We start from the raw sequence: 17,268 nt of genomic DNA, 5'->3' as shown, positions 1-17,268 counted from the left end.
GAGATATTGGAGTCCCAAGCCCTGAAGGGCTTTATAGGTTAAAACCAGCACTTTGAATATGGCCCAGATGTGCGGCGGCTGCTTTTGTCTAGTTGCTGTAAATCTTTTTGTGTCATTTTGTAATGGAAAGAGACTTAACAACTATCCTCTCTCTTCCCCCCCCCCCATTCTTTACAGAGCTTTCAGAACCTCTACAGTATCCTCAAATGGGCCTTCATTGTTTTCCCACAATTTTGTCTAGGCCAGGGTCTAATAGAACTTGCCTATAACCAAATTAAGTTTGACCTGACAAGTAAGTTTGGAATCAGTTCTTACGTGACTCCTTTCAAGATGAATTTCTTAGGCTGGATCTTCACAGAGATGGCCTTGCAGGGCACGCTGCTGCTGCTGCTGCGGGTTCTGTTGCATTGGGACCTGCTCCCCAAACCAAGGTTTGTCTGCTCTAATGATGATTGAATTTTTCTGCATAATACATGTGTTTCTTTTTCCATGAGGTTTTCTTTACTGGATCATAATTAGATTTAGTTCCAGTAATCTCATGCATTTGGTTTGATTATTCTGTTTATACAACTACCTAAAGCTCAAGAAGAGAATATAAACTAGTTAAAGAATGCGCATGTTATCGTTCTTTAGTGTTAATATTCAACCACTTAGCAGATGCATGTTAAATCTCACTGTTTATTTGCCCTCTTTGAGAGTGTTGACAAAAGCCTTTTATAGAAGATAAGACATGGAGACACCAGAGACTTTCAGGAAATTTACACAAGCTAAGAAGGCCTGGGGAAAACAGACTTTTGTTTTGGATCAGGAAAATGCCCTGGTTTTAATTCCACTCCTGAACTAAAACTACTTCAAAGAGAATGTGATATCATAACTTAAGAGTGCAGTCCACCGCTTCTCATAAGCAAAATGATTAATATCTCACTGATATTAATGGAGCGGGATTGTAGACTATGCACACTGTTAGAACTCCTGAGCAGGTGTGTATGTTGCTCTTTCTTACCATATCCATGATGATCACAGGGCCTCTGGATCTTCAGAACTTTCTCCATGTCCCTGGGAAATTTGGGGTAGTAAATGAACGCCACCCATGCTCTTGCACAGCTTCCATTGGTCCAGAGACACTGGAAACCAGAAGAAATCAAGTCCCCAGAATTGTTGGATGCAACAATTTATGCATAAGCTCTCAAATACAGATTGTCCACCAAAAACTCACAAACTTTTGTGTGGGCAATGTTATGTTGGAACATAGCTTGAGATGGCAGTGAACTTCGCAAATTATTTTTATGTATTTATTTATTTATTTAAAACATTTATATCCCGCCCTATATCATTAGGATCTCAGGGCAGCATACAGATAAAATCACAGTATAAAACAACGTATTATTTAAACAGCTAAAAACATATTAAACGGTTAAGCAAGCTAATACCAATTTAAAATCTAAAATAATAAAACAGTTTAAACCATGTGCTACTCTAGGGAATGCATTTAGCCTTCAAAGGTTTGATAAAAAGCCATGTTTTAACTTGGCACTGAAATGAAACCAATGCCTGCACCAATCATGCCTCTGGATTTTAACCCAGTTTTGGAGAATTCAGTCTTCATTGATCTATTTTGGACCAAGCCAAGACTTTGCAGACAGCAGGACCATTCTGAAATGGATCAAGATTGCATTCTTTGAATCCTCCAGATTATTCTCCAGCAATGCATGGTGCATCCAACAGTTCTGGGAACTTGATTTCATCTGGTTTCCAGTGTCTCTGGACCAATGGGAGCTGTGCATGAGCATGGTGTTCATTTAAGTGAAGGGCATCTGTAAGAAGAGCGCTGGTGGATCAGATCAAGGCTCCATCTCATCCTGTCCAAGTAGCTAGCCAGATATCTCTGGAAAGCCCACAGCAAGGGATGTGGGCAATACCCTCCTTCTTCTGGTTTATGGCTTCTGGCATACAGAGGAATAATGCCTAGGAACCTGGAAGCCGTCATGTTTAACACCCATCCATAGATAAATGTATAGACAAATTGCATTTCAAAGCCATCCAAGTCAATACAGTAGAACTTCCCTGTCGTGCTCAATTAAATTAGGATAACTTCCTTATCGGTGTCCCTAGGAGACTGTGTAATGGGTACCCTATTATTCTCGCTTTCTCCATTCTTATTTGCACATCTCTGCCCAACTATTGTATATGGATGGAAGTAGGGATGTCAGAGAATTCCGCCATGGATCTCGGTGACGCTGAATACCAGTGCATTCGGCCCCCCAAAATCCGTGGCGAAATGAAGCCCCCCCGCCCCGTGAAATGGGCCCAGAACGGAGCACCTACTTGCTGCCATCCGCGCTGACTTGCGAATGGCGGCCGCGTCTGCAGCCGGCATTCGCTTCTTCCATGTAGCCGTGATAGGCTACATAAATACTTACGTAGCCTATCACGGCTAATGCAGGGATGCCATTTGCATCCCTGTGGAAGCCATGATAGGCTACGTAAGTATTTACGTAGCCATCACGGCTTAACTAAGGGAATGCAAATGGCGGTGGCTACAGCGGCCGCCATTTGCGTTCCCCTTTTTTTTTGCCGTTTTGGCCTATGTAAATATTTACATAGGCTATTATGGCAAAAAAAAAAAAAAAAGGGAACGCAAATGGCAGCCGCCGTAGCAGCCGCCATTTGCGTCTTCTGTTGTTGTTTTTTTTGCCGTGATAGGCTACGTAATTATTTACGTAGCCTATCATGGCAAAATACAGGGACGCAAATGGCGGCGGCTACGGCAGCCGCCATTTGCATCACTGCAGGCTGCCCAGCGGCTGGATGTCCGGCTGCGGGCGGCCCCGATCAGCGGCTCTGCAGAATCTCTGCGGAGCGGAGCCGGCCGGAGAGAATTTCGGGGGGAGGGACGGAGCGCCTCCCCCCCACCGCAAATGTCACCCTTCGAAAAGGTAAGTGACTTTTGTACATCCCTAGATGGAAGTATAGCCCAAATTTGACTGCACACTGTCACCCATTTGGGCATTCACTTTGGGTTGCCTTCCACCATTAGGGACTACATCACCAGCACCACAGCCATCCCTTCAGAAGACACAGATGTAGAGCTGGAGCGAAAAAGGCTTTCGGGAGGGAAAATGGGCAATGATATCCTTCTGCTGTACAATCTCAGGAAGACGTATTGGGGTTTCAGCAAGAGGAACACTGCTGTGAAAAACATCAGCTTGGGGATACAGAGAGGAGAGGTAACATTACCTATCCCCGCATTTTTATTTCTCCTACTTTAAAAGAAATGTATGTATTTGAGCGGCTATAAATATCTATCGAAACTGCCCCAAATCAGAAATCTTTAATTTTTTAGGACAAACTCATAGAAGCACATTTTCATCCACATGTTGACACTGAAACAGCCTGAAACGCTGGATGTGCCCCTTTGGGCTGCCAAGAGAAGTTGAGTGTAGGGATGGGGGAGGAATTCAGTGAATCTGAATTCCTAAGTAGACTCACCTGATCCTCACCTCCTGGACTAACATGGGGATCAGACCATCGTCCGCTTTGGAATCCTTACGGTCACAGAATGTCACAAGGTGGCCTGAGGGCTGACTTTGAGCATTCTTATTTCTTGAAATGGGTATTAGCCACCTGGCGTGGCTAGATGGCATGGCTCCATCTACACATGTTGCAGTTGTGGCCAAAAACATCCCCTGGGAGGAACGCACACTGTCTCAGCAAGAACAAGACATGGGGTTGGATCCAACTTTGCGCAAGTGGAAGTCTGCTTGTGCGATGGAACTTCCCCATCCTCTCCACCCCTCTGCGTGCCCCAAAATCTGCTCCAGAGAGCCTCCAAACTCCAGAGCAGATTTGGGGGCTGGGGGGGGGGGCTGCAGGGGGAGGGGAATTCTATTCCATCAGGAGTTTCCCTTCTACTAGCAGAAAGGTACCATTGGATCCAACCCCATGGCTGCCCCCATGCCCTCAGAAACATGTCCATGCTGCTGTTGCTCACCTTTCATCAGCCTGCCACAGCCTGTATCATGGGCCTTCAACTGGAAGAACTCTTGACTCCCTTAACATTTTATCCAGGGGTCCTCAATCAGAAGTTGAGTAATGGCAGTCGAGCTGCCTGAGAGACAGTGTGTCTGCCATTAACAACATACCCCTGGACTGGGCAGCTGTGTAGGCAACAGCCCAAATGACCTGGCTGTCACCCTGGACAGATCAAGCGACATCTGGAAATCTCTGCAGCACATGGGGATTGGGGAGGTGGTGGGCTCTCCCACACTGGAGACGTTCAAGATGAGGCTGGACAGCCATCTGTCAGGGATGCTCTGACTTGGATTCCTGCATTGAGAGGGGGTTGGACTTGATGGCCTTGTAGGCCCCTTCCAACCCTACCCTTCTATGATTCTTCAGCATACTTGCAGGGGGTATCTTGGCACAGAAATCAGAGTTTCCTGAGGGTAGGAAATTTGAAAAACATTTCTTATACCAGCTCCTTCATGTTGTTTTGGTTCACTGGGGAGAGGCAGTGGGTTCCTCAGCACTGCTGAGACTTCCTCACACATTCTCTAGAGCTACCACAGCTACACACACACACTGGCTGCTTTCATACATAACACTAAGCCATGGTTTATGTTAACCATATTTTATTGCTTTAGCCATGAATTGTTTTGCCGACGAGCAAACAAACCACAGCTTGTTTTCCTAATTTCTGGTTTGTTTGCTTCCTGCCTATTTGGCCAGTCTTCTGGATGGTTTCATTTTCAGACTGCTCTTGCTGGACCCCTCTGTTTTAGGCTGGTCAGCAGCACAAAGAAACCAGGGATAAGCCACAGTTCTGGGGTCAGACGTTACAACAGGCCACGGTTTAAACAAACCAGATTTTGTAAGTCTAGGCAAACCATGTCTTAAGTTCATTTCAGTGGGATTACTCTAAGTAGGACTTAAGTTGGATTTTACTCAGAAATAGGAACAAGATTTAGAAGAATTTGTGCTGAAAGTGATGCAAGACATGCTGTTCTGCCCAGATAATGGGTTACATATATTTCTTTATTCCTGTTAGTGCTTTGGTCTCCTGGGAGTGAATGGAGCAGGGAAAAGCACCACATTCAAGATGTTGACTGGAGATGAGACTCCATCGGCAGGACGTGCTGTTATCCGGACTCCTACAGGGTAAATGAACCAGAGAGTTTGATCAAAATAGTGTTGCTCAATGAAACTAACAATCAAAACTGAGAAAAGAAACAGCATGCTTCCATACATTCAAATTGTAGGCTGCATAATTATTATCACAATGTGTCAGTGGGTGAAAAAAAGATTTGAAAAGCCAGATGATTAGAGATGAACATGATTTAATCCTGGCAGTCCACTTAATAGGGAGCATGGTTGTTCAGTGGTGATAGCATAGGAGGAGGCGAGAAATCTCATTACATGAACACTCACATAGGCGGTGTCACAAACAGTTAAATCAATACTACATCAAAAGGTCGATGAGCAACATGCAGGACTGGTGGTTACAAAATGTCTTCCTGGAAACCCACAGTTTGTTTGTTAACCAGGAGGGCGAGTGGCAGACAGGAAGAGGAGAATAAAGCATTCTTTTTTTAAAGGAACAGAATCAATTTTCATTTGTTGTGCCTAGGTATTTACTAATTGTGCTTGTACATATTCTGAGTCTTGCAGACAACTAGATTTTATTAATTAATTCATTACATATCTATACTGCCTAATAGCCGAAGCTCTCATAGGGCTCATATCCTTCCCTCAAAATCCTGATCTCTTCTAAATTTACTCTTGTTTTTGAAGTTTCCCTGGACAGTGTTGTTGGCAATTTCAGGGTAAGCTGTCTAAGAGCTATGGGGATAGACGTCCACCTCCGAACTCAGAGGCGACCGCCTATCCAATGCAGAGCAGGAGAAGCATGAAGGGGATCGTCCCCTCCATGCTTCAGCCACCCTGCATTTGTAGCTAGACAGCCGATTTCAGCTGTCTAGCCGCGGGAAGGCGGAGCGGGGGAGGTGGCTGATGGACGACACATTGGATGTGCTATACTGGCATTTCTGCCTTCTCCGCCCCAGAACGCCCCATTTTGGCCCCTCCGCACTCTTCTTTGGAGTGTGGAGCGTGGGGCTTCTCTGTGCTGCCTGCAAGGGAGCACGGAAGAGGGGGAGTGCTGTTACATCTTAGAGCAGGCATGGGGAACCTCCAGCAGGAGGAGGCAGATGTAGCTTGTGGGGGTTCCCCATCTGCCTGCCAGCTTCTTTGCCAGGCCCTGCCCCCATTCCCTGGCACAGAGAATAGCTGTTATCTCCAATCAGCAGCTGATCGGAAATAGGATCTTTTCCCTGCTGGGGAGAGGGAGCAGGCCTGGGGAAGAAGCTACTGAGTACTTTAGTCCGGCTTACTTCAGAGGCTTGTCCTACTAACATCTAAGTGGACACGCAGAGGCTTGCTCTGCTTACTTGTGAGTAGACATGCTGCTCGTACTTACCTCTGAGTGGATATAGAGAGGCTTGTTATTTGGGATGCTATTTGAAAATGCTGGTGAGTGATTCGGTCCTGCTTACTTTTGAGTAGATATGCAGGGGTTTGTCCTGCTTGCTTCTGGATAGGCTTAAAATCAGTAAGAATCACATTTTGACCCCATATAGGTTATTTCTTCAAACTGGACTTCGATATGGCCAGCATCCTAGCCTAGTTATTGATAGCAGTTTAAAAATAATTAAACAGTAGTTGTATTTAGATCTTGTCATGTTCCTCTATGCAACAGATTATGTGGAAACACTAGAATCCTGGCTTGCTGACCTAAGCTCATCCATGGGAGATAAATAATAAAGATTACAATCATAAGGTTATAAATAACAAAGATTACAATAAAACGTTACCAAGCATTTTTGAGACATTTTCATCATGCCTGCTTTGATCTGAGTGCAGTCTCTCTTTTCCCTAAATACTATATTGTACAGTAGAGGAAGTCAGCTGTGGAATTCCACTGAGGAATTGTCGGTGATGCATTCAGACATCACTCACCCCTGGTGGAGTGTCACGAAATAAATTTAAAAGTCTCATGGACTCTGTTTCCAAAAAACAAACACCCTCCCCCAGGCTTTAGCTATCTTCAATAGCTCCTTTATTGTTCTGGCTGGTTTTGACTGAAACCCAGAATGGAATCACAGCCCCACCAAAATCAGAGGCAATAGCGTCCACTGAGCGGACCCCAAAATAACCCCGGTGAGGCTAAGTAGAAAGTGTATTACTTTTGTCTCGCTCTGTTGAGTGCTTATTAGCCAGTGAACATTGGCGGGGCTTAAAGATGGGAGGTGGGCATGCAAGCCCCACCCCCACGTCCCCACACAAGCATGCTTCATGTCAGAAGAGCATGCACATTTGGCTTTAGAAGCCTTGGTGTGATTGGGAACTCTGGTAAGAGTGTGTTCACTCTACTAAATGGCACTGGTTTTAAATAAATAGGAATTCAAATAAATAAAAAGAGTATCTAAAAAGTCATGCTGCCAATGGGGAATCTGATGCATAAATGCTGGCTGTATACCTCTGTGTGTGTGTGTGTGCGAGGGGTAGGTGGGTGCCATAGTATTTACACAACGGTGGATGTTTCTTTGATAATATAATTTCAGGAAGCAGATTGCTGGAAATGGAATGGACACGAGGATGTCTTGGCTATTTAGCCACCATATCGAAGCCAGACTTTAGAGGCTAAAAAACCAGCATGAATGTTCACTCAGTCGTGGAAATGTTTCTGTTCTTCTAATCTGCCATGCAGTACAAGCCACTCCCTGGGGGATTCTACGTGAGCTCAGAAGGTTCTGTTATATCAGGAGAGTCAGTCAGAAGTTTAGGAAAACTTCTTTGTGAAAGCTGAAATGACTGGGCTGCTATGTTCTTAAAGTTGCAGCCTCCCACCCCAAAACATAACCTGCAATTTGGGGCACAGATGGCTGAAATCTCATCGGCTACTTAGGCAACCTAACTGTGAACAGATTTGCAGTCTGCAAAACTTGCAAGAAACCAGGCTGAATGCAGCCCTCTAGGCATCGGTACCATCCCAGAAAGGGCTCAGTAAGCTTCCTGGTTTGCTTCCTGCCCAAGACTGCTTTAAAAGGGCAGTGGTCAGTGTGGGTGTCAAGGGTAGGCATGGTCAGGCACAAGCCAAGGGCCCAAACACCAGCAAGGGGGCCACTGACAAGAACCCACTCGACTTGACCCTCCTCTTCACCATTGCAGCCAATTTGTTCACCTGCGCCCTCACTGGCAATGGTATTCAAGCACCGGGCAGGTCAGAAATTATACAGGTGGCGGGCTTTATTTGGCTTGGCAGATCAAAGATTGTGTCATCCTGCAAACTTGGGCCCTGTGAAAATCATACTGTATCGTACATCGGTGTTGTTCATTCTCAGCCTTCCTTCCTATATCATCTTTGGGGTACCCCAAAAGGCTGTTTGTGTAGGATGAGAAGCTGCATTGGAAGGGGAAATCAATGCATAGAGAATTCCCATGTGCGGGATGAAGTGCTTGGGGCGGGGAGGCACCTGGCGAGTGTCATCAGATCTCCAGTCTTGTGATTATGCAAATGATGCATTTCCCTTTCCCTCTCCTTTGATGACTCTCCTAGACGTGTCCTCATCCCCAAACTTTTGTTATTTTAATATCTTTTAATTGTCCACAAAGCTATTATTATGAGCTCCCTATCAGATTTCTGTGACATCTGCGCTGGTTGTCCTGAAGTATTGGTTGTCCTGAAGCAATATCTGGCTAAAGCTTTGGATTTGACAAAGGAGTTTCAATAGCCTAGCAGTGTAATTCCATGGGAATTAATTGCTAGGCCATTTTTCTTGAAGTTCTTTGAGTGGCTAGGAAATATCTGAAACAAATCAAGAAGTAGACATTCCCCACTTCTAGCGAGAGACATTTTGAGCTACGTGTTTTTTTGTGAAGAGAAACTACAGTTTTAGACAGCGACAGAAAGAGTGACGCAGAGAGCTAAGTTTGGGCTCTGTAAGCTCAAAGCATTTGGAGTGTCTGTTGGAGCGCTGAATTCATGTTCTCACGATGCTCAACCAGTATACTTGTAAATAAACACAAATATTACAAAACACCAATATGCCTCCAGTGGCCTCCTTCCAAAGGGAACCAATGCTGTGCCTTTGGTACTTCTCACCATTTGGAGAAGTGGATGAGCGCAGCAGTATAATGTTTTGCAAATGCTTCCTGCCCAATTATTTCAATGAATCTCACTGAATTTTCAGTCGTACCACGTGACTCAGCCTGACAATGGATGACTTTTTAACCAGTCAAATTCCTCCTCAGGCTGTTGGCAAGTGACAACCTTTCCAATTACATTATAGTTACAATTAAAAGATGAAGTAATAACACCCCATTAGGAGAAAGCAAGCAAATGTCTTATAATTACCAGCAAACACTCCCACAGTGTTGTGTCCTCCTTGTTCTTTTTAATTCTATACATCTTGTTATTAGCATTGAATGATTTACTAATAATATAAATAAGGTAAACATAAAGTTCTGCACCTAAGTACAAAGAACCAAAGGCACAAGTATGGGATGGGGGAGCCCTGGCTTGGCATCAGTGCAAGTGAAAATAATCTAGGTGTCTTGGTTTTAAGCCAGTAGTGTGACGCAGCTGCTAAAAAGGCTAATACAATCTTAATCGGCATCAACAGAAGCATAGTGTCCAGATCATGAGAAGTAATAGTTTCTCTATTTTGCACTGGTCAAGCATCATCTGGAGTACTGTGGCCTGTTCTAGGTGCCACATTTTAAGAAGAACATAAATAAGCTGGAGAGTGTCCAGAAGAGGGTGACTAGGATGGTGAGGGGTCTGGAAATGAAGTCCTCTGAGGAACGGTTCAAACAGCTGGGTATATTTAACCTGGAGAAGACGGCAGGACCAGAACCAATGGATATGAAATTTCAGGAAAGCAGATTTTAGTTAGACAAAACTTCCTAATGATAAGATCTGTTCGTCAGTGGAACAGACAGCCTTGGGAGGTGGGGGTCTCTCCTTTGCTGAATGTGTTTAAGCAGAAGCTGGATGGCCATGTGTCAGGGATGCTGTCATTCGATCCTGCATTGCAGATCATGTGTTGAGTAGGGATGTCAGAGAATTCCACGATGGATCTCGGTGAGGCCGAATGCCAGTGCATTCAGCCCCCCGAAATCCATCGTGGAACGAAGCCCCTGCCCCCCCACGAAAGGCGCGTCGGACAAAGTCCCCGCCGCCCCCACCCCACGAAAGGCGCACAAAACGGAGCACTTACCTGCTCCCGTCCACATTGCTTTGCAAATGGCGGCCGTCCTGCGGCCACCATTCGCTTCCTCCTCTTCATAGCCGTGATAGGCTATGTAAATACTTACATAGCCTATCACAGCTAATGCAGGGATGCCATTTGCGTCCCTGCAGAGGCCGTGATAGGCTACGTAAGTATTTACGTAGCCTATCACGGCGGGGGGGGGGGGGAACCCAGCATACGCAAATGGCGGTGGCTACCACCATTTGCGTATGCTGGGTTTCCCCCCCCCCCCCGCCATGATAGGCTGCGTAAGTATTTACGTAGCCTATCATGGCAGGGGGGAAAAAAACCCCAGCGTACGCAAATGGCGGCGGCTACTGCCATTTGTATACACTGGGGTTTTTCCCCCTGCCGTGATAGGCTACGTAAATATTTACGTAGCCTATCATGACTCAATACAGGGACACAAATGGTGGCGGCTACGACAGCCGCCATTTGTGTCCCTGCAGGGCTGCCCAGCGGCTGGATGTTTAGTTGCAGGCGGCCAGAGCTGGCTGGCGGCTCCGTGGCTTGGCCGCGGAGCGGAGCCAGCCAGGCAGGATTCCGGGGGGAGGGACAGAGCGCCTCCCCGCCACCGCGGATTGGCCGGCACGGAGCCAGGTAGGTGTTTCGTACATCCCTAGTGTTGAGCAAGGGATTGGACGAGATGATCTCCAAACTCCCTTACAACTTTGATTCTATGAATATCTAAATATTCATCCTTATACATATCAGGTAGAAAAAACAAATTTGACGGAGATTTGTTTGGTACTGAATTAAGTTCTGGTCCATTTGTTTGATATTCCCTTTTTACCTTCAGCTTGTTTAATCCTTCGTTAGATTCCCTGTTGAATTTATTTTCTTTTACTTCAGCTTCACCCTTCTACATGGCAGGGTTGGCCTTGGCAGCAGCTCTGGGTTGGAGAACATGCACCCTAGGCCTGTTTAGGGATGTCAGAGAAATCCACAACAGAACCAAATGAGTTCAGATTTTTGTGAATCTGACCCATGGCTTCTGCAGCACACCAGCTTCTTCCCTGTCAGGCAGAGTCCGTGGGCTTGCGGACCATTTTTCCAACTTCCCTGAATTTTGCACCAATTTCACCCATAGAAAAATATGCAAAATAAAAAAAACCTCGGCAAAAATGCTCATTTCCCCATAAGCTAAAGCATGAAAATGTGCATTTTAGGGAAATTTGCACATATTGGGGGAATGTGCACATTTTTGCATGTGCTAATTTGCACACGTGTGCATTTGTGCAATTACAAATTTGCGCAAATTTGGAAGCTGAAAACCCCCCGATTCTGCCGATGGGTGGATGATGGAATGAAAGGTACCTGACAATTTGCAAAACAGAGATGGAATGGATTTTATACAATCCGCACATCCCTTGGCCTTTTCCCAGGTAAGCCCAGAGCCCTGGCCTAGTCTGGATGTATGCCTCCTTCTCCTTGTCAAGGGCTCCTTGGAGGCCTTTCTCAGTCTAATCCAGTAGCCAAGTCCAGACACAGACAAATGGATTCTTTTCAAAGCTTTATTCCTCTTTTACAACTTAACAACTCTACTGTTATCAACTAGATATAAGCAGCAGAGTACCTATGCCCTACGTTGGAACAGTTGGTCCCCGTTTGAAAGGGAATTACTGGCAGACCCCTGAACTTAAGGACTAGGGAGAGTCCCTCCCCTTTTCCCTTTGGATCCTCTGGGCACAGCCGTTGTTTGCGCGCCAACCAGGCACTACGCCTCCTTTCTGTGCCCTCCATTTGGCGCCGCTCTCTGCGTCGGCGTCGCGCGTCCATCAAGTCTGCTTCCCACGCTCTGTCACTCCCAGGACTGCTATCTAAGCTAGGAATGCTGGTGGGAGGAATCTCCGTCAGCTGTTGGCCCTGGGAAAGAGGAGCGTGCTCCTCTCCCAGGAGCGACTGCTCTTCCTCAGAATCAGAACTACTCTGGGATTCTATGGGCTCAGTGTCCACCCTGACACTCCTTTCCTTTAGCCCATTCGCCCTGTAGGCCTGGGGAAAGAGAGATTGAAGCAAAAGGAATCCACTTTCATGATATCTATTGTTTTCAGGTTATGAAAGCATCTATGCTTCATATGAACATAAGTTCATAAGTTCAAATGCATATGGTGAAAGCTATTGTCTTCTACTGTACCTAAAACACGGACTTTTCTAATTGGCTACATTGACTCAGCCTGATGTATAACTTGAAATGCAATTTTAAAATTTACAAACAGAATACATTTGCCTAATCAGAGTGGCTGAGATGGCCAGTGTTAAGCTGTATATATTGGTGTAATTAGTTTAATTCTAACTACGCAGGAGTAACATTAATTATGTTTTTAACCTTGATTTTTTAAATACAATACTAATTGCCTATAAGCGTGCTGCGGATGTAATCCACAGCTATGAGCACAAAGAAATTTCTAATTGCTTTTGTGGTCTGTCCATTTATATTTCATTTTTTCCACTAATGATCTGAAATTATCTCTTCGCTAAAGCCACTCCATGTGCCATATATCTTGCTGTTTTTGCTTTCCGCCATCATTGCTGCCCAGTAAAAATTACAGGACTGAGATGAATTGCAGAGTCAATAATAAAACAAATGACAAGGTATAGGGGGAAGTTGGTTTCCAAGGTACAGGAGGAAGTGTTGATAATTTACATGCACATCAGTTCTGATGATATCAAGCAACACTCTATTTTGGTTGCTATTGGCACTGACTCCAAAATGGGCAATTATCCACCATAAGGATGGTGAGAAATTTGTCAAGGTTTGTGTACCAAGGTGAATTCTTCTGCTTCACATTAACATTAGGATGTGAGTCTATATGTCAGGAGTGCCCTTGCTGCTTTCTGAAATCCTCAAGTAGCCAGAATCAACGCGCAGACAATAGGGCTCTTTTCCAAGGCTTTATTTCCATTCAACCTAATGACGTTTACAGATGCTAATTGCCTGAGCCTAAGAGGGAAACTTAAGAGAGCTGCCTACCAGGGGGTTCTAGCATTAGGGAATCAGTTGGTCTCCATTTGGAGGGAAAGGGCAGGAAGCCTCTGAATGTAAGGGCTAGGAGGAGAGAGTCCACCCCTTTCCCGTGGGGCGTCGGGGCACAGCTGTTGTCATCGCACCAAGTGGGTTGAGCGCCTCCTCTCGGCGCCCGCCATCTCCCGCTTGTCCCTGTGCCAGCGCCCCGCATCCAGAAGCTGCAGTTGTCCCTCCCTCTCCCTGCGAGGGTCACTGTCACTCTCAGGAATGTGAGCAGGGAGGGGGTCTCCCTCCGGCTGCGCCTCTGAACAGCGTGCGGGTTTGACACGCTGCTGACACCCTGTTGCATATTCATTTTTATATGAGCATTTCAACTTCCATTGTAAGTTCCCTGCAGGTTGGTTCAGTCTCTGGTCAGGTGTTATTCTTGTGAGTAGCGTAAGCATCAAGGTGCATTGAACCTAGAAATCTGCTTTGTTATCCATTTGTTTTTAAGACGTATGCCCATTTCAATCAAATGATTCTCAAGGTGGCTTACACCTGGTTGTAATAATGCAATGCTCCCCCCTCCAATCTCTCTCTCTCTCTCTCTCTCTCTCTCTCTCTCACACACACACACACACACACACATGCACGTGTGAGCGCGCAACCCAGCACAACAGGGTTGTAGCAGTGGTTCTGTCAAGTCAACTAGAATGCCAAAGCATTCTGATAATTTGCTATTTATGCCATATAGTGCCACTTTCCTTAAAAAACAAAACAAAAAGTAAGTATAGGTCAATGCTTAGCTCCAGGATTGCAATAATGACGCTTAGGATGTGGTATCCTGACAGGGCTGGTGCAGGACTTCCTACTGCCTCAGGTGGGGGGATATGGCAACGTCACTGCTGGGGGGGGGATGGGAACTCAAGCTGCTCTGCCAGCTGCAGCAGCTGTCACCTACCTTCTCCTCAGTACCTCACTTTGAGGGGTCCTTTTTCAGAGTAAGGCATTGGCAGGGAGGTGGCACAGGATAGGCAGTCTCCAGGGTCACTTCAGCACCAGTGCCTCACTCTGATGAAGGACCCCTCAGACTGAGGCATTCTGGCTGAGCGGGCCCTGTAGAGAACTGCTCTGGATGCTGTCTCGCCATGGCCTTTGCTTTGCCACAGCAAGAGAGTGGCCAGCAGGGCTCTCCAGAGCACCCGCCCACCCTATGTCTCACTTTGAGAGGCACATGGCAACGGCAGCTTCGGGACTGCTGGTGAGCGGGCGGGATCTGCCACCTGAGGCAGGGGATTCACCTCGCCTCATGGGAGAGCTGGCCCTGCATCCAGATCCCCCAGTCATCTGTTTCCAGGAAATCAGTAGAGCTTCGGAGTGGGAAGAAGCAGAAGTGGAATATAGGAAGCTACCTTATACTGAGTCAGGCCATTGGTCCATTTAGTCCAGTGGTGTCAATACTGACTGGCAGCAGCAGCTCTCCACAGTTTCAGGCAGGAGTTTTTCCAGTCCTCCCTGGAGATGCCAGGGATTGAACCTGGGACCTTCTGTGTGCAAAGCATGTGTTCTGCTGCTGAGCTACAGCCCCTCTCCATTGGGTGCTGCTGAACCAGCACTGGTGTTAAGATCGGGACACCATTTGTGGCTTTGTGACCATTCACAAAGCCACAAATGAGCCAGAGCCAGGGCCTGCAGGAGAGGCCACCACCACCGGGGAAGAGGCATGCCTGCTGCTGCCGTGCCTGCTGCTGCCGTGCCTGCTGCTGCCGCCACCACCACCAGGCCTTCCCTGTGGACTCTGGCCTGGCATTATTTTTAAGGGGATTTTTAATTGTTTTTTTGTTTGTTTGTTTTTCTGGGGGATTTTGTTGCGTTTTTAGGGGTGGGCAGCCTGCCTGATAGGCGGGAGCGAGGGGGCATGTGTCCACCTGATGGAGGCAGTGGGGGGAGTGTTGGGGGCCAGAACATACTGAGGCTGGGTGGCAGGTGCTGGTGGAGCGCTAGGGGCAGGCCATGCCAGGTAAGGGGAACAAGGGAGAGATGTGTAATATCTGTCCCCTGCTCCGGGCCTGTCCAGAGCCAAAGGATGGCTGGGGGAGGCGTGACCCCATCTTCTGGCCTTCATTTGCTGCTCTGCAATGCCAGGTCTGTTACTCAGGAAACCTCCCTCATCCATGACATGATTCTGGATGAGGGTGCAGACCTGGCATGTATTACGGAGACCTGGCTGGCCGAGGCTGCTGCTCCAACCCTTGCAGCCATGTGTCCAGCTGGATTTTCGTATGCACAGCAGCCGAGGGCTGAGGATCGGGGAGGGGGAGTGGCTGTTATCTACCAAGAGTCCTTGGTCTTCACCAGGCCCCCTCTCCGGGAGACCAAGGTTGCTGAGTGCATGTACTGGAGGTTGGGCCCGAAGGGCAGTCTGGGGATTCTGCTCATGTACCATCCACCCCGCTGCACGACTGACTCCCTGGCCGAGGTGCTGGAGGTGGTCTCTGATGTGCGTGTACAGTCCCCTAACTTATTGGTGTTGGGGGACTTCAACGTACATTCAGAGGCCATCCTCACAGGAGCACCTTGGGACTTCATGGAGACCATGGCCTCCTGGGAGCTGCGCCATATTCTAACTGGGCCCACCCATGTAGCCGGTCATGCACTAGACCTTGTGTTTGTTTCTGGAGAAGCGGGGAGTGATCTGGAAGTCGGGGGTATATCCACCACCCCCTTGTCATGGTCAGATCACTATCTGGTGACGTTGGACTTCTCGGTTCCACAACCCCTCCGCAGGGGTGGAGGACCCATTAAAATGGTCCGCCCCAGGCGTCTTATGGATCCAAATGGATTCCTGAATGCGCTTGGGGATTCCCTGGGGCACGCCAATGGCCACTCGGTCGAGACCCTGGTGGGTGGCTGGAATGCCGCAATCACTGGGGCATTAGATCAGGTGGCTCCGAAACGCCCTCTCCCCCTGAACAGGGCTCGGACTGCACCATGGTTCAATCCGCGGTTACGAGCTCTGAAACAGGAGGTGAGACGGCTAGAGCGCCGGTGGCGGAAGTCTCGCTCCAAAGACGATCAGACACGGGCTAGAGCTGTATCTTCAGCCTATCACGTGGCGGTGAAGGCAGCAAAAAAGGAATATGCTGCCTCCATTGTGTCTGCAGAGTGCTGTCCCAGGGGGCTGTTCCAAGTGGTCCGGAGCCTGGTCGGTCCTGTGGCTCCAGAACCACTGGAGCATTCTAAGGCCTCCTGTGAGGCCTTGGCAAGGCACTTTGCAGATAAAATTGATCAGATTAGGTGTGTTCCTCTGCATGCTGTGGATACGGTTAGTGAGCAAGAGGCGGTCTGTGGCAAACCGGTTTTGTGGGATCGGTTCCAGCTTCTTCCTCCTGATGAAGTGGACAAGGTGCTTTCATCTGTAAGGCCGACCACCTGCTTACTTGATCCTTGCCCATCGTGGCTCATTATGGGCTGCAGAGAGAGACTGGGTGAGGGGATCAGGGCGGTGGTGAATGCCTCCCCTGAGGAGGGAGTGATGCCATCAGCCCTCAAGGAGGCAGTGATAAGACCACTCTTAAAGAAGCCGTCCTTGGATCCCCAAGTTCTGAACAACTTTCGCCCAGTCTCAAATCTGCCATTTTTGGGCAAGGTGATTGAGCGGGTGGTGGCGGTGCAGTTGAAGGCACACTTGGAAGAAACTGATTATCTAGACCCATTTCAGTCGGGCTTCAGGCTTGGGCATGGGACAGAAACGGCCTTGGTCGCCTTGGTAGATGATATGAGGAGGGCTCTGGATAGGGGTGAATGCTCCTTCCTTGTTCTACTCGACCTCTCAGCGACTTTTGATACCGTTGACCATGGTATCCTCCTGGACCGCCTGGAGGGGTTGGGCATTGGAGACACCGTATTGCGGTGCTTCCGGTCCTTCCTCTCCAGCAGGTACCAGAGGGTAGCACTGGGAGAGGAGGTTTCAGACCCGTGGCCACTCATTTGTGGGGTGCCACAGGG

At 47.7% G+C, this 17,268-nt stretch overlaps 1 protein-coding gene across 1 annotated transcript in view; it reads left to right on the top strand.

Annotated features, from left to right (window-relative positions):
- LOC146344594 (ATP-binding cassette sub-family A member 13-like) overlaps positions 1-17,268 on the top strand; it is a 262,433-nt gene that overhangs the window by 184,267 nt on the left and 60,898 nt on the right. Inside the window, exons 28-30 of the mRNA XM_084857720.1 lie at positions 178-431; positions 3,038-3,227; positions 5,048-5,157. Coding sequence (XP_084713846.1) covers positions 178-431; positions 3,038-3,227; positions 5,048-5,157 — 554 coding nt within the window. The remainder of the gene's footprint in view (positions 1-177; positions 432-3,037; positions 3,228-5,047; positions 5,158-17,268) is intronic.

This window comes from Heloderma suspectum, chromosome 5 (assembly GCF_057233095.1).
Source record: "Heloderma suspectum isolate Gila_16-S chromosome 5, 16-S_ref, whole genome shotgun sequence".
Taxonomy (NCBI): Eukaryota; Metazoa; Chordata; class Lepidosauria; order Squamata; family Helodermatidae; genus Heloderma; species Heloderma suspectum.
The sequence above is the reverse complement of the archived record's forward strand: the minus strand, read 5'-3'. Positions and strand labels throughout refer to the sequence as shown.